The sequence below is a fragment of the Rhamphochromis sp. 'chilingali' genome, assembly GCF_963969265.1.
Source record: "Rhamphochromis sp. 'chilingali' genome assembly, chromosome: 19".
Taxonomy (NCBI): Eukaryota; Metazoa; Chordata; class Actinopteri; order Cichliformes; family Cichlidae; genus Rhamphochromis; species Rhamphochromis sp. 'chilingali'.
In genome coordinates this window covers 26,209,755-26,232,067 of record NC_137946.1, presented here as the reverse complement: position 1 = coordinate 26,232,067, position 22,313 = coordinate 26,209,755, and the positions used below count along the sequence as shown (strand labels likewise).

At 40.2% G+C, this 22,313-nt stretch overlaps 1 protein-coding gene across 2 annotated transcripts in view; it reads right to left on the bottom strand.

The window, feature by feature from the left end:
* Nucleotides 1-22,313, bottom strand: part of mcama (melanoma cell adhesion molecule a) — a 59,389-nt gene that overhangs the window by 13,259 nt on the left and 23,817 nt on the right. For both annotated transcript variants that reach the window (XM_080867000.1, XM_080867001.1), the window contains exons 2-10: nt 9,242-9,372; nt 7,259-7,484; nt 7,076-7,146; nt 6,849-6,936; nt 6,114-6,293; nt 4,901-5,028; nt 3,387-3,531; nt 2,723-2,838; nt 2,337-2,478 (exon numbers count right to left, since the gene is read on the bottom strand). In XM_080867000.1, coding sequence (XP_080723126.1) covers nt 2,337-2,478; nt 2,723-2,838; nt 3,387-3,531; nt 4,901-5,028; nt 6,114-6,293; nt 6,849-6,936; nt 7,076-7,146; nt 7,259-7,484; nt 9,242-9,372 — 1,227 coding nt within the window. The remainder of the gene's footprint in view (nt 1-2,336; nt 2,479-2,722; nt 2,839-3,386; nt 3,532-4,900; nt 5,029-6,113; nt 6,294-6,848; nt 6,937-7,075; nt 7,147-7,258; nt 7,485-9,241; nt 9,373-22,313) is intronic.

The following is a 22,313-nucleotide window of genomic DNA, read 5'->3' as shown; positions in this document are numbered from 1 at the left end:
CTGCCCGTGATCAGGTACCCTGCTGGGGTAATAAGCTGGCCAAAGGAGGAGATAGAAGCCACTGACATAAAGACAAGAAAGCTCCTGACCATGCATGGAGGGTTTCACCCCAAGTCCAGCACCCTGAGGCTGTACGCTAAGCGGAAGGAAGGGGGCCGGGGACTGGTGAGTGTCAGCACCACAGTCCAGGATGAGACAAGGAACATCCAAGAATACATTGGGAAGATGGCCCCAACTGACCGAGTGCTCAGTGAATACCTCAGGCAGCAGAAACCCAAGAAAGAGGAGGGAGACGAGGAACCATCATGGAAGGACAGGCCCCTGCACGGTATGTACCACCGGCAGATAGAGGAGGTGGCTGATATCCAGAAATCCTACCAGTGGCTGGACAAAGCTGGACTGAAAGACAGCACAGAGGCACTAATCATGGCAGCACAAGAACAAGCTCTGAGTACAAGATCCATAGAGGCTGGGGTCTATCACACCAGGCAAGACCCCAGGTGCAGGCTGTGTAAAGATGCCCCAGAGACTATCCAGCACATAACAGCAGGGTGCAAGATGCTAGCAGGCAAGGCATACATGGAACGCCATAACCAAGTGGCCGGCATAGTGTACAGGAACATCTGTGCCGAGTATAACCTAGAAGTCCCAAGGTCAAAATGGGAGATGCCCCCAAGGGTGGTGGAGAATGACCGAGCTAAGATCCTGTGGGACTTCCAGATACAGACGGACAAAATGGTGGTGGCTAACCAACCGGACATAGTGGTGGTAGACAAACAGAAGAAGACGGCCGTAGTGATCGATGTAGCGGTTCCCAATGACAGCAATATCAGGAAGAAGGAACACGAGAAGCTGGAGAAATACCAAGGGCTCAGAGAAGAGCTCGAGAGGATGTGGAGGGTGAAGGTAACGGTGGTCCCCGTGGTAATCGGAGCACTAGGTGCGGTGACTCCCAAGCTAGGCGAGTGGCTCCAGCAGATCCCGGGAACAACATCGGAGATCTCTGTCCAGAAGAGTGCAGTCCTGGGAACAGCTAAGATACTGCGCAGGACCCTCAAGCTCCCAGGCCTCTGGTAGAGGACCCGAGCTTGAAGGATAAACCGCCCGCAGGGGCGTGCTGGGTGTTTTATATATATATATTAGGGGTGCAACAATACACAAAATTCACGGTTCGGTTTGATACTTTGGTGTCACAGTTCGATATTTTTTCGATACAAAAAAATGTTCATGCTTTTTTAATTTGTCATTTATTAAATTTATAAATATATATTTTAACTCAAAAGTACAGTTTTTAAATTTAATGTTGCTGAAACAACAAAGTAATAAAAAAATAAATCTATCTGATCGAGAAATCACTCATCTTTGGAAAAGAGAGTTTATTACAGAGAAATGGCTCTTTGCAAAATAAAAGCTATACTATACGCTTCTTCTGGGCTATACTCTCAGCAGCATATTAAACATATCAGGTCCCCATAAGGAGAATCATGTGCTAACGGCTGTCTAAATGACTCAGGTAAAGTTTGTAGCATGCGTGCTTGTTGTTTTTGTCTGCTTCCACTTGTCTTTGCACTAGGATGATGTCGGCGTAAATGTGCAGTCATATTCGTTGTATTCCCACTAGTGCTGTCAGCGTTAATCTCATTGAAATGATGTTAACGCCACTTCACGGCAAATCTCCGTTAACGAGCTACCGCAGATCGCCCCGTGCGTGGGGCTGGACTGCGTCAACACGTTAACGTGCTAACGCAGTAGTTCCCAGTAGTTGAGCATTGTGTTGCACATCCGACATACAGTTTTACTTTTGTCCATGACGCGCTTACCTTCAGGGTCATACTTCACATGAAGACCAAAATAGTTCCAAAGTCCAGATCTGAATGAGGGTGGGGGAGGTTCAATTTGCCATGTTGCAACGAGCTTAGCTTCTGTCTTGCTAGCTTGTGCTGCGCTCAGTGGATCTGCGCTCGACAGTACAGCCTAGGCGGAGTAGTCGAACGCAGATCCACTGAGCTCTCAACACAGACAGCATCGTCAGAAGAAAAGTTGATAAAATAAATTTAAAAAAATTGTATTGTTCGATATAAATGCGTACCAAACCAAAAGAACTGTATCAAACGGTTCAATATCGATATGAGTATCGTTGCACCCCTAATACACATATACATATATATATATATATATATATATATATATATATATATATATATATATATATATATACACACACACATTTACATTATATACATATAATACATCAAATTGGGGGGAAAAAAGAAAAACGATTTCCTTGCAAGTAAAAGTGATGGGAAGTTGTTCTAGCAGTGCAGGGGATTACTAACCTTGGACGATGATTTTAACAAAACCGTTGGTTTTCAGGTTAGGCAGGGAGGGGACCGTCACCTCACATTTATACACCCCACTTCTTTCATAGGTGGCATTCTGCAGGTGGAACGTGTTCCCTCGACCCACCACCATCCCATCCTATACATATCCACAGAAAAGATGCACAAACATAAAAAAAGGCTATGATAGCTGGTCAATCCACTGTGGCTACTACAGAAACATCATCTCATCTATTAAATAGACTGGAACAGTCGCAGAAATGTATCTTCCCTTCAAGGAGAACTAGAACAGCAGTGATGTTTACTTACTTCTGTTTCTTTCTTTTTTACTCTGATCAAAGGAAGCAGCTGTAAACTCAGTGTTGTGTTTTAAAGGTTCATACCTTGTACCAGACAGTAGATGTTGAGCGGGAGGACAGAGCATTGCAGGTTGCAGTCAGATCTTCTCCTTTGTGCATTAACTCTTCATCTTTTGGTACCACAACAGCTGTATCCAAATCTGGACACAAGAAAAAGAGACAAAACAAGATATGTGAAAACACAGTTTAAAACAGGCTGTAATTAACAGAGTAAAAGAATCTGTGAATTAAACTTGGTTTTGAACCAAAAAATATGCAAGCCAAGCTTGCCAATTAACAGAAATGCAAAACTCAAAAGTCTGCAAAGACAGGCAGGAATTACGTCCATTGAGCTGTTGGGCAGCTTTGAAGGTTTAATAAGTAACAGCAGCTTAACATCCCCCCAAAAAACCCAGAACAGCAATGAAGAAACCATGTACTGTAGAACAAAATACACAGAATTAAAATTAAAAGCCTTTTTTCTAGCAGAAGCAGAAAGATTTACTTTGTGGTAAATACAGGATATGTCGAGTTTAAATCAACATCAGAGCTTCTTACTATAATATAAGAAAAAAATATTTAAAATTAGAGAAAGAAAGTCTTCAGGTTTAGACGGAAACCTGAGAATTATTAGTAAACTTTCATTTGTACAAAACTGTTTCCTCCCATATGTAAGTATGTATGCCATTCATATCAAGTTGCTCCTTACAATGCACTTTGAGCTCCACTTCTCCTTTGACTTCCATGACGCCATCGCCTTTCAGAGGGTGACATTGATAGGTGCCGCTATCTTTCCGTGACACTGATGACAGGATCAACACATCCCTACTGCTCTCGAAATTCACATCAGGCTCCTGCAACAAATACTTTCATTTTAATTTTCATCTAAATACATTTTACTTTGGTGTAAAAGCAATAACAGGTAATAATAGTTTGCCTTTGACTTCACTGTACCATATTTGGGCTTGATTAAAAAAAAAAAAAGATAAATGCCTAATTGAAAATATTATTGGCAGGAAGCAAAAAAGCAGTAATTGACTTTTATCTATCAAAAACAGAATCTGTGGTTGGCAAAGAGTTTCCTCAATCCTCTAGTGAATCAAGTAGTCTTTTGTGTCCTCTTAGAGAACGACCAAAGACAGACTCAAAATTAGTAACTTTAAACACAAATATTTGATGAATTAAAAGCAGATCCTTTCTTGTAACCTGCTATCTTAGACAGACAGTCACTTAGAAAAAGAGTTGATTTTTTTGTCCAACTTTACCAAAATCTTCTGAAGGGACAACAACAAAGTCACCCACTATTTATGGGTGAGTCCATTAATAATAAGCACATATGGCCAGACAATTACCAAGTGTACATACGAGAAAGCAAAACTAAAAGGCACATAATGTCTGTTGCATTATTCATTACAGTGCAAAAACATTCTGTATACAGCTATGATACAACTGTTAATACATCATGAAAGGTCTTATGGACATTAAAAGTGATGGGGTGAGTTATTAAAACTTTTCAAGATCTGTTTATCTGAAATTCCAGAAATTGGCTAGAGTCAAGAACACAAATTTTTGTTTCACCTTCATAAATACTAGTATGATCAGGACAGTGCAGTAAGGATCTTGTAACAAAAGAGTTCATTTTACAGTTCTGTTTATCATTCAATGGATGTTCCACACTTCAAACGGCTTGACTGACATCATTTTTTTACCATCTTGTCTGAGTTTTTAGCTGTTACTGTGTGAATAAATCATGTAACCTCGATGATGGCTTAACAAAATGGAGAACTTTTCTTTATTTTCTCAGAAAAAAATCTTTTCCAATTACTCTTATGTGCCCAAGTCAACAACCGTGAATAAAAAACCCTGACAGCCAAGTTAAGAAAAGTTGACAAAAGTGGACAATACAAAAACTCAGCTCACTGCCACTTCAACTTTTCTTAATTCGGCTGAGCTGAGGTTTTTCATTGTCTATAAGTACAATGAGTGCGTGTCTGACATGGGAATGAGTCCTACCCATGAGCCCTGTCATTGTGGCCTCTGGTCTCAGACCCCAGCCTGGACCTGCAGGGTCAGAGCTGACAGAGTCTTCATAGACCTTGCACACTCATGTCTACATGGGTCCCTGTGAGCTATGCATATCAAAAACATTCCCTACATGTCTCTTGTGTGTCACCCATTCTCTCTCTGGGACTTGCAGGATGAGAAAAGGCCGTCCATTCTTACTTCTACTTTGTTGAAAATGAAGTGCGGTGGGGGGTTGCCATCACCCTGGCAACGCAGCTCCACAGTATCCCCCTCTTTGACCAAGCCCTGGGGCGACTCCTTCCAAAGCTCCACCATGGTGGTGGGGTCTGTACGCACACACAAAATCAAATTAAGCAGGCTTATTCAGCAAGCTGTTAAAGTCACTTTATAACGCCATTTCCATATTGCTGACAGCACAGACTGCATTTGGCTCTGCCTGCCAATGAAGGAAAGAGGAGATACTGAGGCTGTTAAAATTCTTATAGGTGACGGAAATTGAAATGAAGTTTGTTTTGATATTTATTTTTAGTGAAACAAGGTCATTTTATGAGTTGAGGACATTTTTAAAAAGTTGGGGCCCAAAGAAGAAACTACTGTACTACTACTGTAAACACCATCTTAGGATGAGTATGGACAGATGCTGTGAAAGACAAGAGACTTATTTTGGGATTTGTGTGATATTGTCTCTGTTTTGATGGCTTTTGTTTTTCATTCTTACAGAATAAACTAAACCAGCATGGTTAAAAATGGTGAGCAATAATAGCTGTAGCTTCAAAAACACCTTTTTGTACATTTCGATACAACAAGCATAAACGTTAACAAGTAATCACTGCAGCTCCTTTGATGTGTGTCTTATGAATATTCCACCGACTGTGAGCAAGTTCAAACAAATTAGCATCTATTACAGTAAAATGAAACACAAGCAGCTTCCTTTGAGGATGAAGCCAGTTACCCAAATACAAAACAAAGGAAAAGGATTTCATATATATCCAAGGTGTTAATATTTCTGTTACGTTATGCTCTGTTATGACACTACATATAAAAAAGTGATAATCAATTAACAACAAATGCTATAAAACAGACCAGAATGTTAGCTACAGTTCAGCTCATGATACATCACAACTCACAGGTTAATGTAATGTTTGAATACTAGAAATAAGGTTGTGAAATCTCTTTTAACAAATTATCCTGTACATAAACAAATTCCCACAAACCCAGTTAACCTGGATAAACTAAAAGTTTATAAATAAACTTGATGAAAGACTAATAAAGTCATAAAGAAATAATTGCTTGACGTTATTGCTTCTAAAGATGGTTCTATAAGCTACTGAATCTTGGGTTATATATTTACTTAGTACACTTATTTTCTTAAGTTTACATGACAATATAAAAACCCTGAGTGTTAACTCACAGTGGACAGTGATGTTGACGCTTGGGGACTCGATTGTCCTGATACCGTCCGGGACAAAGAAGCTGACTTCACAGGAGAAACGGGCATCCTTGTCCTCCTTTTCCACCTTGTATTCCAGAGTGCTCTGGACGCTGTAGAGGTCACTGGACATCCGAGAGCTCAGGATCACTATGTTTACACCTGGAAATTGGACAAGACTAAATGTGAACATGCATCGACCAACACCATTATGTAATTTAATTGCAATATGCACAATGCAGCATCATGCAATCAGCTAATCTGAACAAAGTGCACATATTTTGCTCCTGTTTGAGTCCTTGTTCATGGGAACAGTTACAGAGTTACACTAGGCTAATATTGTGTTCCCATACTAACATGATCACAAGGTAAAAACACAGACATTTAACATGTAGTGGTTAACATTGTTACAACTTCAATCCAGCTTTTAGTATAGCTTGCAGGCAGTTTTTCCTCTAGTGCTGGACATTGTCAAAGGCAGCCTACATAGAGAAATATTTACTGAAGGTGATGGATGTACTGATCCAGTATGACAGCATTCTTTTAGATAACTACACGTATGCATTTTATCATTTCCTAGCTGGTATGTGCAAAAAGGATTTTCTGTTATAGTCCTGTGGGGTGTGTTTGAGAAAACTATAATAAAACAGGAGAAAAGTGAATTTTAAACAAAGGGAGATTTATTTCTTATTTGATCCATCTGCAGTTTGTACTCACGTCCTGATTCGTTCATCAGTGGCTCGCCGTCCCTGTACCAGGTGATGTTAGGTTTAGGGAAGCCGTTTCGTGTCTCACATGATGCAACCTGGGTTAAAGGTCACATAGAGAAATCTTTGCTATCTTTAACTTGGTAATTTATTTGTTTTAGTGACTTTCAGATGCCTCCTTCACATTGCCATCTCAAAGAATATTTATTTGTCAGCATCTAAAATTGAATGGCTCACCTTAGATGGTGTGTCTTTAGTGACAGATATTCCAGTAGTGACACTCTCAATCTCTGGAACATCTGGAGGAGCTGAATAAGAAACAAAAAACAATTGTAGTGGTTTATAATAAATAAAGATAGAGCTCAGTGACATTCTAAATGTTCCTTTAGATCGATTAGCTTGTTTTCTGTGCTTTCTTACCAAATACTCTGAGGTGTGTCTTGCGCACCCCGCTCCCAGCAGCCAGCCCATTAACATGGCAGTAGAATTCCCTCTCGTCAGACAGTCTGACGTCCTGGATTGAGAGTCGAGTTCCTTTCTCGTCAGTAACCACGTTAATGCGGTCGGTGTAATCTGTGCCGCTATCAATCAGTTCTTGATTGGCATCAGCGTAATAGAGCCGTGACCGCGAGCCACCACGTTCAGCCTAGTAGAGAAGGACATACAGTAAGAACATGGCATATTTAAAGTTCAATCACTCTTTTTCAGTCAACTCAGTTTTTCCTACACAGAAAAACAGTTTGCCTAATGGGCAATTCCCTGGCTTTTATTTTGAAAGTTTAGCTGTTGCTAAACAGCTATTCCTACTGACTGGCTCATGTCCCTCTGAGCTAGAAAATCATAACAAGCACTGGCATCCGAAACAAAACGTCCAAAATGGCCAAGTTGGAGTTCATCCTCGCCCCCAACCAGCCGTGGCAGATGGTTGCAGCTCCCTGAACCTGGTTCTGCCTGTTTAAAAACAAGTTTTTCCTTCCCACTGTCACCAAGTTCTTGCTCATAAGGAGTCTGATCACTGGGTTTTCTTAATTTACCGTATTTTCACGACCATAAGGCGCACTTAAAAGTCTTAGATTTTCTTCAAAAAGTACGGCGCGCCCTATAGCGCAGTGCGCCCTGTGTGTTGTAAGGAGGACGTAGTAGAGAACACCATGAGAACGCTAAAGGGTGAAGTGTGGGCGCAACCCTGAAAATGGCAAAGAGACACGCTTATGAAGCACAGTTTAAACTGAAGGCCATCAGCTACGCGGAGGAACATGGAAATCGAGCAGCGGCGAGAGAATTTAAGATTAACGAATCGATGGTTCGCAAATGGAGGAAGCTAGAAAACAAGCTCCGGCAGGTCAAGAAAACGCAGCTGAGTTTCCGCGGACATAAGGCGAGGTGGCCCGAGTTGGAGGAAAGACTCGAGCGGTGGATCATCGAGCAAAGAACGAGCGGGAGAAGCGTTTCGACGGTCACCATTCGGCTAAAAGCAGTTTCACTTTCACTTTTTATGAAACTGTGCCATTTTTCCATCCAGGATTGTAGATGCTTGGGCTAACATGTCTGCTGGCACTGTTGTTCGAGCTTTCGCAAAAGCCGGCATCGTTTCCGAGGAGCCGCACGGCACGGAAAGTGACTCTGACAGTGAAGAAAGTGAACCTGGCATGTTTGATGGAGATTTAGCGCAGCTGTTCAGTTCAGACACAGAGGATGAGGACTTGGATGGGTTTGATTGATGATAAAAATGTGAGTACCAAACTTCGTTTTGCTCCTGCTTTATTTTTAAATACGCACACTTGTATGCTTGTGTGTTGTTGATGATGACGATTACTGGTAATAAAAATGTGAGTAAGGTACCAAACTCAGGTTTGCTCCCGCTTTATTTTTAAATACGCATACGGTACTTGTATGCGCCCTATGATCCAGTGCGCCTTATGTGTGTGTTAAATACAGTAATGGCACACATAACTGAGACTGCGCCTTTTAGTACAGTGCGTCTTATGGTCGTGAAAATACGGTACCTTAATTTAACTTACCTCAAGTTCCTTGAGCCAACCTTTGCTGTGTTTTGGTGGTATAAATAAAACAGAATTGAATTGAACTCACTTAAGAAGCTTGGATTTTTTATTTTTAAACTGCACATTTGAACCCTATTTACATAAGAAACCCTGCTATGTGAACAGATCTGCATGAATCAAAATAAATCTAAAATGAATGAGAGCCTCAAAGACTTAGGATTGCATGTTACTTCACAAATAGAGCACTTTAAGAAATCTCTGGAAATTACACAAAAGTTTGATGTTGCAACAAAAAAATGGAGCTCAGGGCTCCCTAATGGTGAGGTAATTGCTTGACTTTAAGACTTCATATAACAGCAGTTGATAGTTTCAGATAGTCTGAGCATCAATTTTCACTCACCGCAAACCACTGGATCAAAAATCTGGGCTTGCTGTCACTGTTCGTGGAGGTGTACTGGCAAAGGATCTCAGCCATGTCACCGATGTACACATCCACAGTCTCATTCATAGACAGCTCTACCTTGGCCAACACTGAAAAAGACAGAAATACATGTGCATAAATCAACTTTATGCTTCCTGTAAGCACTACATGGTTATCAAACATTATTCAGGAATCGTGTAAATCCAGAGAGCATTGTCCAGTGAAATTGGATGTATTCATCCTTACCAAACTTTAATTCTTAAAATATGTTTTACTTCTTAAAGCATTGCTCCTGACAGATGATTGACTGTCTTCTCAAGCCAAACTGAAGCTAGGCTGCCCTGTTAGCACAACAAAGAAGAAAAGGCTTCCTGTCCACATGGCATAATTTTAATCTCCCTTCTGCCTGACTGACTGTAACAAAAAAACCCACAAAAACATCTTGGCCAGAAATGTAGTTCCCTAGGCGCCGTTGGGAGAATGCAGGCAAGAAAAAGACTAGCCAGTTTGACACTGTGCTGTTGATTCAGAGAGCCAAGAGCTTTTTCAGCCATGTTGGACTTGGCTGCTGTTCCAGAGGGGCCCACTCACACAGTGATGAAAAAACAGAAGGATGGCACAATAACGTGTATTTTCTCTGCTTAATCTTGTTTGGAGTTACTTTGCAAAATGGCACAAGATACCCCCACCTTCTTACACTGTCAGGCGTCACCATGCGATAACCATTACAGTAACTTGTATATTTTCATTCACAAGTCAAGCAATCACAGGATAGAACAGATAGAACTTGTATGAACAGTTGCACTTGTGTACCCAGACAGCAAATACCAACCTCTCTTTCACACTGATTTAGCTTAAGTCAACTTTTGTATTGAGCAGATAGCTGCAGAAATAGCCGAGCTGTTGGGTGTGCCATCATCCACCGCAATTTCTTTAGCCACAGCAACACAATCTTGATTCGTAATCTGCCCTACTTCCAGATACTCCTCTGACTTTGTGTACTTCCACAAAATGAATATCAAGTTAAAGATTTGCTGTTTTTACCCACTGAATGCGAGGTCAGCCAAATTTAAATCAAGTTAGTTTGTAGAGTTTTACGGGCCGATTCCCAGAGCAGTTTCAACACATCTTATAAGATTTATTTAGTCCAGGGAATTATTCATGGATATTCCTTTAAGTCTATTAATAATTACTACATACAGATGGGGGGAAACAAATTGCATCGCAATTTTTTTTTTTACCAATGGCTTCTAAAACGAAAATAAAAATAATGAGTCAGAGCTACACCATGGTGCCCTCAAGTATGTTTTCAGCGTTGGTTGAAACCGATCAAGCATGAAAGGAGCATTAAGAGTCCAGTTGCCACCCTGCTGCCCCCATTCTGCCGGCTGCTCCCCATCACCATCTTGTCAAGCCCCCCTTCCTCGGCACCAATCATTTTCGCAACTCATTTTTTTCTTTCTGTCCCTCCCTCCTCTGCGTGGGGCTATGCTCAGCCAACCATTCCTTTAAGACAACGGGCGAACTATTGTTCCCCCACCTGGGTGGACCAAATCCCCCCCCTTGCACACATAAATAAAAATCCCACACACCAGTCAGCCAAAAAGTGTTATTTTCATCCAAAGCAAAGGTTAGCAACAGTTCATCATGTACTGAATACATTGTTTACTGTGACAAAGATGACGTGAAACGGCTTTGAGACAAGAAACAGATTACGGGCACTGAAGAGCAAAATATGTCACAGAAGTCAGTGTAAAAAATGCTGCGTCTCTTTGGGGCCATGCTGCTAACTTTTCAGCTAATCCGATTAGCAGTGGGGGGATTTAGCTTCGCAAGCCAACCTGGGACCAGTCTTATCTGTTCCTGTTGTGACTTTATACAGCATGGACTAAAGGACAAGCACACATGACCCATGATCTATGGAGCCTGACAACCGAAACTGCTGCCTGTGGGTGTGAATGCGCATACATTTGTGGCAGTCTGCTGTCTGTGTCTGGATGATATAGAGCTAATTAATTCAGGAAAAAAAAACCACTACTCCAGAATATTTGGATGTGTTGACAGCATGAGGGCTCTGAGTGGACCTTAACTGAGTGGCCTGTCAAGAGGACAATATAGGAGGACTGGAAGACAGACCAGTTACAATGCAAAATTATAAAATAAAACATTAAATATTAAATATAATCCATTATTCAGTCAATTTCCCATAATGACAGCAGTAAAGCAAATGAAACCACCATGCTAGAAACAAGGAACCAGGCGTGGTTGAAACATGAAGCCAAACAAACCAAGTGACTAAAACGGCACTTTCTCAAATGATCATAGTTCAGGCTTGAACTGAAAGAAGAGTTCATCTAAGGAAGCGCTGACTGAGACATTTTGGATTATTTCTGATACCAATGTTTAAAATAACAATTTAGTTTATTCAAATGAATTGAATTTTACTTATTTAGCAACAACAGTCACCTCAAGGTGCCTAAGGTAAAGAGCCTACAATAATACAGAGAAAATTCACATTTCTAATACTAATATTTATTTGTTTAGCAATAAGTTTTCAGTATAAAAACTTAGTTTTCCTCTTTTGTTTAAATATCACTAAGAATATTGTCTGAACATGTGGCTGTTTTAGTTTTCAAAACCTGTTCTCCAATGTTTTTGCATTCAAAGACCAAAAACAATCACAGTTGTTCTCTGCAGACATGTTGGTGTCCTCCATGAAAACTACCAGACACTGTAGCAATCTGCGAGTAACACTAAGTTTTGGTGCCGCACCTTTTTGTGACCAATTACATCAACCACTCGCCAACCAGTCGGGGAATACACGTCACTGTTTCATCAGAATCAGAATCAGAAACTTTATTGTCATTGTCACGAGAACAACGAAATGAAGAATGGTCCCCGATCATTGCATCATGTAAATGCCTTCAATACAAGTGTCTATGTAGCGTGTAGATGAAGACAATTAAGATTCTTAATTAACATCTCAAATGATAAAGGCTGATGTGTGAAGTATGCACAAATTTATTAACTGCCTTGATACAATATTACTCAGACTAGGGATGTTTAGTCCGTTCTGTTGATCCAGTCTGGAATTGAATTTGTTAGAAAGTTTCAGTGGATTGCTCTCAATGTTCAGCTCAGTGATTCCTTCACATTCATTTAAGAAATTGCTTTACTTATTCTCTTATATATCTTGGCATCCAGAAGCTGAATTAGCATTGAACTGTATACAGATGTTTATGATTCCCACTAAACTGAGCACAGTGAGGTTCAAACTCTGATGTCCTCTTTGGGATAAATAGCAATTTTCATTTTGTGCTACAATGATCCCTGACAGTCCTAATGTATTTATACAGACTTGTGACTATTTTTAATAAGATATAGGAAAAGAAAGAGCACTGGAGAGAATGGGCTGAGGTGGCTGAGATGGTTTGGACATCTGCAGAGGAGGGATAATGGACACAGGACGTTGATTGTCAAGCTGCCAGGCAGGAGGAAAAGAGGAATAACATAGAAAAGATTCACAGATGCAGTGAAGTAGGACATTCAGAGGGCTGGTGTGACAAAGGAGGATGCTAGGGATAAGGTGACATGAGAGAAGTAGGGGAAGACTGGAAAAGTAAGAGAATCCACAGACGAAACCATTTTGTCTGATTTCTGGGTAAGACTCACATGCTCTCACAATACTAATAAGACAATAATACACATTATAAGGGGATAGTTCCAGGATAGCATCTGTGTACAGTCACTCATTATGCACGTCGGACAATACTCAGACAGTATCCTCACATGCTAACTAAGTAAACTGCCATTACTGCAATCTCCATCCCATTAAGGCTGCAAGCTTAGGCCTTTAGCAGATCTGCAGCTCTGCTGCCGATAAGAGTCCAAATCAACTCTGACATCACAAATCTGTAATCCTGCACATGCCTGGTGACCCGTGAAATAGGACTGAGTGCCTATTAGAACAGGATTTTACTGAATGAAAATCAAATTGGTTAAGATATATTTTGGAATATTCAGATATAGTTAAATCAGCACATTTAATGTTATTTATTTAAGCTACTTTAGAGAAAATGTATGAGAAGATTAGCCTTTCAAAATTTCAGAGACCTGGAAACGCCCAGAATAAAAGCTGTACGCGGGCACTGAGTGTCCCCTCGGAGAGTGAAGGGTGTAAAAAGCTAGCATGTAAGTGTGGATGACAGGGTGGAGGATTTCTCAATATGCAACCCTGGTTTGGTGCTGAACACCTGAGGGACACTGTGTACCGCCTGACATCAAAGAGCACACACACACATAGTGAAAGCATACAGTGAAGAAGAGCGCTCCTTGTCCTCCCAATGTGGCTGTTCTTTCAGAAGCAGCATCTGGCACAAATCTCCCAGCAGCCCCTTTCCCGTTGGTGCAGCAACTGTCACCCATGCTCTATTCTTTCACACAGACAGATAAGGAAGTGCTGCAAATCTCCTCAAAGCCACCTCTTTATGCATGTGTGATCTCTCCTTTCATGCAGTAAAGCATATCGCAGCTTCAGGTCAAGACCTCAAACAGTCCTCCATGATCAATGCCGAGGTGAACTCTCTCAGATTCACGACAGTGCACCCTTTAAACTTGGTTGCAAAGCATTTTTAAACTATGTGACCAATTTGCATTGCACATCTTTTGCAGTTCTTTGACTGTGAAGAATTCTCAACTTCAAATGTTGCATATTAACTTTAATCTTATATGATAGCACTGCAAAAAAAACCAAAACATTTACAAGTCCAATGGGATCAGCCTTATCGAGGTTTCTGCACTAAATGAAGGTGACTGATTGTTTTCTGTCAGAAAAATACTTACCTATACCGCAAATTAGGGCTGAACGATTATGGAAAATAATCTAATTGCGATTTTTTGCCCCAATATTGCGATTGCGATGCGATATGCGATTATTTTTTAAGGTCTTTGTCTTCTGTATTATTAAACAAAGACAAGCAATACATCATATAGTATGGCCAATACTATATTACATTAATTTTAAACTGTTCTTTCCTGGAAGACAGACCTCTGTTATGATGACATGAGGTGATGCATGAATTGATGACTGACATTTTTATTTAACTTCTTCAATCACAACAGTATATTTGAACATACACAATAGTTTATTTTTAGCTTACAAACATCTGAGCATAAAGTGCTGACAAGGAACCCTGGTGTAAACATTAAAATGAAAGTCAGTACAATGTGCAGATTGCAGAAATATACATAAACAAAATCAGCGGCTTTACCACACTCAGTTTTTCGACATCTGTGAACTACTAGACAGTCATTCAATTAAAAAATAATATTAAATAAATAAAACTAATAAATAAAAAATACACACATCTTACTGATCTCTGCAGTCAGTAACATTACACATAAAGTGCAAACATAATAGCAATTGTATAAACACACACACAATCACGCCTTTAAAATTTAAAGGCGTGAAATTGGACGGTCTAGTTCTGATTAGCGTCACCGCTGTCTCGGTGGAGTTTAATAAACTCGGCCGTCTGCTTCTTGCTATCTAAAATATAACCAGACACTGGTGTAAATTCTCGACTGTCTCATACTTCTGTTTAATAAGTTTTCTGTTTGACGTTTAGTCAGCTGTGTGAAAACCAAGGAGGAACCCACCCGGGGGATTAATAAAGTTTTATTTTATCTAATCTAATAACTTTAATCTCAGCCAAACCGATTTACTCACGAACAAACAAAACACTGAAAAAAGCCCAACAATAACATTTTTAGGTTGTCTAAGTGACTTATATATCACGTTTAACCCGAGCAGCGAAACTCCGCGGTGATCTGAAAATGATGTGCCGGGAGTTGTGCCGTTCTCGGCCGCATCAGTAATCCTCGAGCTCCCGGCTAGCTGTTGAGCTGGTGGGTAGCAGACGCCTCTGAAAACGTCGAAGCACTTTTGCAAATATGGGATATCTTGATAAACCGAGCAGATATTTGATGTTTACACAACTACTTTCTCGCCTGAAAATATTTTAAAAGTTTATTTTGTGACCCAGAAAGATTAGTATGAGTAATTTTAAAACTTAGTAGCGGCCGCCATTGTTGGAAACTGGAGTTTGGCTGGGCCGCGCTATGAATTCTGGGATATGGTAGTAATTTGGACAGCCTTCGGCGCGTCGCTGTGACGTAATCGGTCTACAAATGCGGCCTCAGGAGGATGCAGCCCATGAATTTGGACATGTCCAGAGTATAATCGCAGCCTTTGCGGTTAGAAAATTGCACTTGATCATGTCGCGATATTATCGCAAATGCGATATATCGTTCAGCCCTACCGCAAATTAGAAAAAAAAAAAACTGGTTAAAAGATACATTCTCACTAATGATGTGTCTGCATGTCATCAACGTGCCGAGTTATTGTTTTTGTCATTTGCTTACTAGACTTTTACATCTCCTGACCATGTTCCTTGGTCTATGAGTGAGTTGAAAGTGGCAGGCTGCCCACAGAAACATTACTTATTTGAGATTAAAACTATTTAAATGTCAGCTTTGCTGCACTGGTTTTGAATGTACTTTGGCAAAGCTTACTACACACCAGGTCTCTCTTTGTCTTTTATTATTTTCTTTATCACTACCTCAGCCAAAAAGGTTCAAGTATGTCTGACTGTCCATCTGTTTGGCTGGCAAATGGGGCTTAGCCCAACTAAACATTTTTCAGTTCATTTAAATCAACATTTGGATCCAGGAATTTTTCGGAAGGATTCTTTAACCCCGAGGTAAAGGGTAAAAACTGTACTTGTCACAATGTATTTTCACAAATATATATACATTTTCAATAAGAACATCTGAGAGACATTGTTTTAATATTCTCATGATGGTCTTTGCAAACATCCAGATATCCTGCAGGATTTGGGGGCTTAGTTCATGCATGATTATGGGATAAAATTTCAGCCATGGTAGAGGTATGCATGACTGCTCTTGTTTAACTCTTATCCACCTTACCACTCAAACCTCTGCTCACATACCTGGAGATGGCTTACAGACACATACTGGGAATGTTTCTCATCTTTTCTCAACTGTTTCACCACATCTTCCAATCACCAACAAACACAGTGCCATTTTTGGCTTTTCAGGAATTACTAATCATTCCCGCTGGTTAGTAACTTCTTCAGCAGCTGCATACATTTTTAATCATCACACCCGGTGGGTGAAACTTCATTAAAGAAGCAACATGAATGTTTTATTTTATCTGATGTTCAGCACTGAGTGCCGCTTGTTCCTCGGTATCTACTATCCATCAATAGATCCCCTACAGAGCCGCTGGGCTCTGGCACGCAGGCTGCTCCACAGCCACAGGATGGATAATTAAAGGTCAATAGGCTAAACACTGTATCAACATTATGGGGGGTTCCTTTTACTATAAGAGAGAACAAAAACATCTGGAAAATAAGCCTATGGTAAGTCATTTTGCTAAAAACAAAAACAAAATTACACATATGTTGCGTAGGGATGGAAACTACAAAGCCACCAGCTAAAAACCTGGAAATACAACCAATATATTACACAGTCATTCCTCTCACCAAACACTGGTTTAATCCAGTGTAACAACTGGATACATGATTTTATAGTTCCTAAATGTTAGTAACAGTAACTGAAGTCAGACTAGGAACAAGAGCAAATGCAGCTCAGCAATCCAGAAATACCCCTGACCACAATGTTGCTACTGCTATTTGGTTTTCTCTTTAAACATAAATATAAATTCAAGAATAAATGGCGTGGTTTCCCTCTACTAAATGGATAGGTTGGATAAAATATTAACCACAAGTTCAAAGAAGGTTCTGACCTATAACGACATGTTTAAAAATCCTTTCCATTAATTAATTTAGTTTTCAAAAGCAGGTCATGCGATCCTGCTCTGTGAAAGGTAGGCAAAAATGATTTCTGAGGTAGACAGAATCTGGAAATGACAGCGATTCCTTCTTCATCTCATATTAACGTGTGTGAAAGACGAGACATTAAGGTAAAAGGGGCCAAATATGAGGCTTTGGCTGTTATCCTAACACTATAAATAGGAGACCTTCTTTCCAATCAAACCTCTGATGACAGCACACTGACTTGCTGCTCTACTCCAACAAAGGCCTTCTTATCCCAGCCCCTGTGGTCATCATCACAGTGCTGAATATCCTTGAAAGCTACAAACTAGGTGCCAACTAAATCAGCTTTCCCTCAACCGCACAGCAAAAAGGCCTGGGATGAATTAAAGTCCCCAGGAGCCAAGAGCTCTGCTAACTTTGAATTCAAAAAGTTATTATAGAACAAAAGCAGCAATATAATCTATATTTTTTGGCACTTTTGGCTTTACTTCATCGTTGACAGAGTATTTACAAACAGAAAACATGCAGATGTTGTATGTTATGACATGAAACAAGAGTAACTGGCTTGAATAAAACTCATTATATTTTACATTTCAATCAACAGGACATTAGCAGGATTTCTGCAGTCCTGTTTTCTTTGAGTGTGATGTGTTTTCATGAAGTTTATTGCTACAAGATTTACTTCCCTTCTTCGGGATCTTCCAAGCTGATTATATGTTATTCTTTCAATACCAATGCAATTATGTTATTCCTTCAGAAATCAAACTCACTAGTGTAAACCTACGTTATCCACCACAATCGTGGTTTTTTTGCACATTTTGCACACTCAACATGTAGCTGCTGGCTTTAATCTCTCTGAGGATACAGGTCCTATCTCTTATCGTCAAACAGACTAAGGCTTAAAGATGTTCAACATCAATGGATTCTAATCACTAAAGTCTCTCTTTTCTGCTAACCTCAAAATTGGCGACCTTTTTCTTTAAAAGTTAAGTAGATGGTATAAAACAAATCAAACCAACTAACATACACTCTCATTGGAGCACTGTAACCAAGAAAGCCCCCCCCCCCCCCAAAAAAAAAAAAAAAACACATAAAGAGGAATGATTAATTCCAACTACATAATCATGTATGCAAACAGGTCAAATCTATTTAGTGGGATGTTCTCTGATACAGCCACACACTGATTTGTCAGCCGAGTTTTCACAGAAAAAACAAAACGTACACATTTATCTTTAATGGTGATTACATGCGATGTGACACACCAAGTTGCTCACATAAACACATATTTCTGTGCTTATGAGCTTCCATGTGTTTGAACTTTTGTGGATTGTTTTGTGCATCTGTGTCTGTTTTTATGTGTGTATTAGTATTCAGGCAGGCCTGTGCTACAACAAAGGTCTAATTGTGCTTTCGCTCTCCTTTTATCCCATCACCCAAACATGAGGGGAGCTGTCGGGCAAGCGTGCCACACCCAATTCACCGGGATCAAAATGCTGAACCCCAGCCCCCCCAAATCCCACGCTGAGAACCCTAATGCTCTCAAAGAGAATATCATAGTGATCACAGGTGCACTGCTGTGTTAATGAGGAGAAAAGGCTACTCCCTGTGCCCAGGCCAGTCGTACCCTCCAACATTCACAAAAGCATAATCCAAAACCAATGCTGTTTTGGTATTATTAAAAAACAATCTTAATTCTCATAGCACACTCCCATCAAGAAAATATCTGTAGCCAGCAGTCCAACAACCACGCCCAATTTCACTGGCGACAGGGCAGTTTGAGAATTGGCCACAATCTCTTCAGAAAATCTGGTTTCAGTTTTCACAAATCATCATATTTGCCACTGAACTAACCATTAACGGGAAAACTGAGAGAACTGCTAATCAGATATAGATATAAGCCAAATAATTTGACATAAATAAATGGAAAAGGGAGACAACAAAGGAACATTTTGTGGAAGAATGGTGTTCAACACCAATTTAAAACACCAATTTTTTGCAAAAAGACTGAAATGAGTGGTCCAACACTTAATTTAACACAGGGTTGATTGTGGGGAGTTTAATACACGTTTTCATTTAAAGTTTTCAGTAAATACAGTTGTAGTCAGAAGCTTACATACACTCATCATGGGTAACTTTTTGACTGTACAGGATACATCTTTAATGCCTAAAAACAAAAATTGGATGCACACAGTTGAATCATTTTGGATTTTCTCTAACCCATATGGGGTCAAGTGTATAAATACTAGCTCGAATATATACATACACACTCACTAATACTTGGGTAAATGTTCCTTAGCAAGTTGCACCTTAATACATTTGGTAGCCATCAAGAGGTTCTAGCATAATTCCAGCTGAATATTTGACCAGTCTTGGCAAAGTCAAATTTAGGTTGATATAGGCTTGGGGTCAGGCTACGTTCACACTGCAGGCGAAAGCGCATCAAATCCGATTTTTTTGACCCTATGCGACCCATATCCGATCATGGTTGATCTGATATCCTCATGTTGGTGTTGTTCCCAGATCATCATACTAAATGTTGTTCCAGGATTAACATTGCAAGTGACCAATCAGAATGTTGTGACGTCATACTTTTGCGACTTCGGGAAAAACCGGCGTAAAACAAAAAACCGTACTAAAGCTGCGTGAAACCGCCTCTGTCTGCCGATCAACGGACCCTGACCCTAACCCTAACCCTTTAATAAACAGTAAGCAGAATTGATACTGTCCTTGCAACATTGGAATTTCATAAATGCACGAATGGCTTGGCGCGCAAAAGAATAACGTCACAACAATGTGATTGGTCACTTGCAATGTTGAACCTGGAACAACATTTTCATGATGGTCTGGGAACAACACCAACACGAGGATATCAGATCATCCATCCGATCATGGTCTGACAGTGTGAACAGCACAAATCGGATATTTCCAAATCCGATCTGGGTCACTTTCGTATGTGGTACTGAATCCTGTCACGGTTCTGGGTCATTTTGACCCAGCTTTTTCAGTTTTTTATATTTTGGTATATTTCTATAGTATTGATTATTATTCCAGATTAAGTTCAGTGTCTGTCTGCCTCCTTGTAAATTGTTTCTTGTTTCCTGTTTTACTTTGGAGGTTCGTGTCTGGTGTCAGTGTGTTCGGTTTACGTTTCCCGTCTCGTCAGCTGTGATTTCTCCCAAGTGTGTTCCCCTCCTGTCTCTCATCCCTTGATTACTGCCGTGTGTATATTAGCCCTGTGTTTCCTTTGTTCTCTGTCGCGTTGTTAATGTCTACTCACCCTCAGTCTATGCTCTGTGTTTCGGTCCTTGTTTATCTGCCTGTTAGTTTATGTTTTCCCAGTGTAGTTAGTCCGCTGTTCATCTGCAAATAAAGCTGTTTACTTTGAGTTCAACTTCGCCTCACTGAATCCTGCATTTTGGGTCCTTCCTCCTTGAGGATTTTGAGATTTTACTTATACTGCATAATCTGCAGATTCTGACAGAAATCTGCAACTATCCTTTGAAGCACCGCTCCTCTCTAAAACAGCGGTCCTCCAGGCTTCATGCCCTGGAGGACGGGGCTGTGGCCCCCCCACACCCTCTAGCAGATCATTACATGAAGGAACCTTTTAAAAAAACAAGCGCGTCCATGCTCACAGGTGTACACACGGGTGATCACACCCACAAACTACACCCTTTTTGGCTTCTACCTCAAAGCACACTGTGTTCTGTTGATCTTATGTGCTGCACAATAATGTTTAATATTTAGTATTTACTGTCATATTCCCATATATCATTGTGATGTTGTTTATTCTATTACTCTCGTTCTCTTCTGCTTGTTTTCTTTTTTCTTTCTCAGCAGGTGATCCAGGTGATTGATATATGCATTTTTTATTTCTTTTTTTTTTTCTCTGCTCATTCTGTTGGTTTTTGTTTTTTGCCCCTCTCCCCCGTCCCTCTTCTCAGCTGTTTCTCTTTCCCTCTTTCTTTCTTGCTCCCCTTCTTTCCCCCAGTCAAGTCTGTCCCGTATTCAGTAAATGAAAATAAAATAAACAATAAAAGGTGAATCAAATGGACCATTACGGCAAGGCTGGGATGGTCAATTTGGTAAAGTAAATCCGTTGGGCATCTTTCTTTGCCTTTAGACAACAATTCTGATGGTAAAAGAGCCAAACGGGACAGGCAAAAAAAAAAAAAAAAAAAAAAGAGAGAGTTGCACTTTAAAAGGGCTTTAATGGAACCAATTATTGGGAGTATCTTGCCATCTGATTGTTCTTGTTATAAATGTTCCTCCTTCCCTTGTCAGAGTTGGCCATCCCCATAGCCAACCCACCTCACATTTCATCTCTCCCCATTGTATAGTGATGAGAAGGTCGATAAAGTAGTCTTCACAGTCCTTAAACATTTTCTATATTTCCTAATTAGGCCAGGTTGCATGTAAAAATGAAGCCTATGGACAAGTACTTTCTCACACATGCACATACTGAACATATTCACACTTCATAGTGTGTTCACTAGCAAAGTCTGACTGGGAATCTGATGTTTCTCACAGGTAAAGGCAGACTGCACAATACATAGTTGATGTCTAGTGGTTCATTTCATATACTTTACACTTGACCAAAGCTGTCAGTTTGTGCTGTCTGCAGTTGGCATTCCACAAACTTAACATCTGACATACTAGAGAGGTGCTGGACAACCCATCCTTAACACTGGATAGAGGGGACTTACCATAATGTCAGTGGGAGGAAGGATGGAAAGAAGCAGGCAACAGTGGAGAACAGAGGAAAAGGGCCACTAAAGCCTTTGACATTTTGTTCATGCTTGAAATCCTCAAGTTGTTCTACTGAGAATCAGTCGATTCAAGTACTAATTAGCAATCAGAAGAATGTCATGGCTCCAACAGTAATTGTGCATGTGTGTGAAGTTACCCCACAGCTGTCCTAATGTGGCGACTGTTTCTCCCTTCCCTGCCTCTTCTCAGATTTAATGCAACCACTGCTGCACTAAAAACCTTACAAGCTGGAAACTCTTTGACAAAACAAAGTTTAAAAAAAAGAAAAAAAAAACAGCAATAAGAATAATTATTAGGTTATCTACATTATTATGTAAATTGTGGCGTTGCGTTGTGTGTGACGTCTTCTTTTGCACACTTGGGCCACTTTGAGGGTTCACACTAGAGCACGTTTGCTGTTGCATTTTATTTGTAGCGTGAAC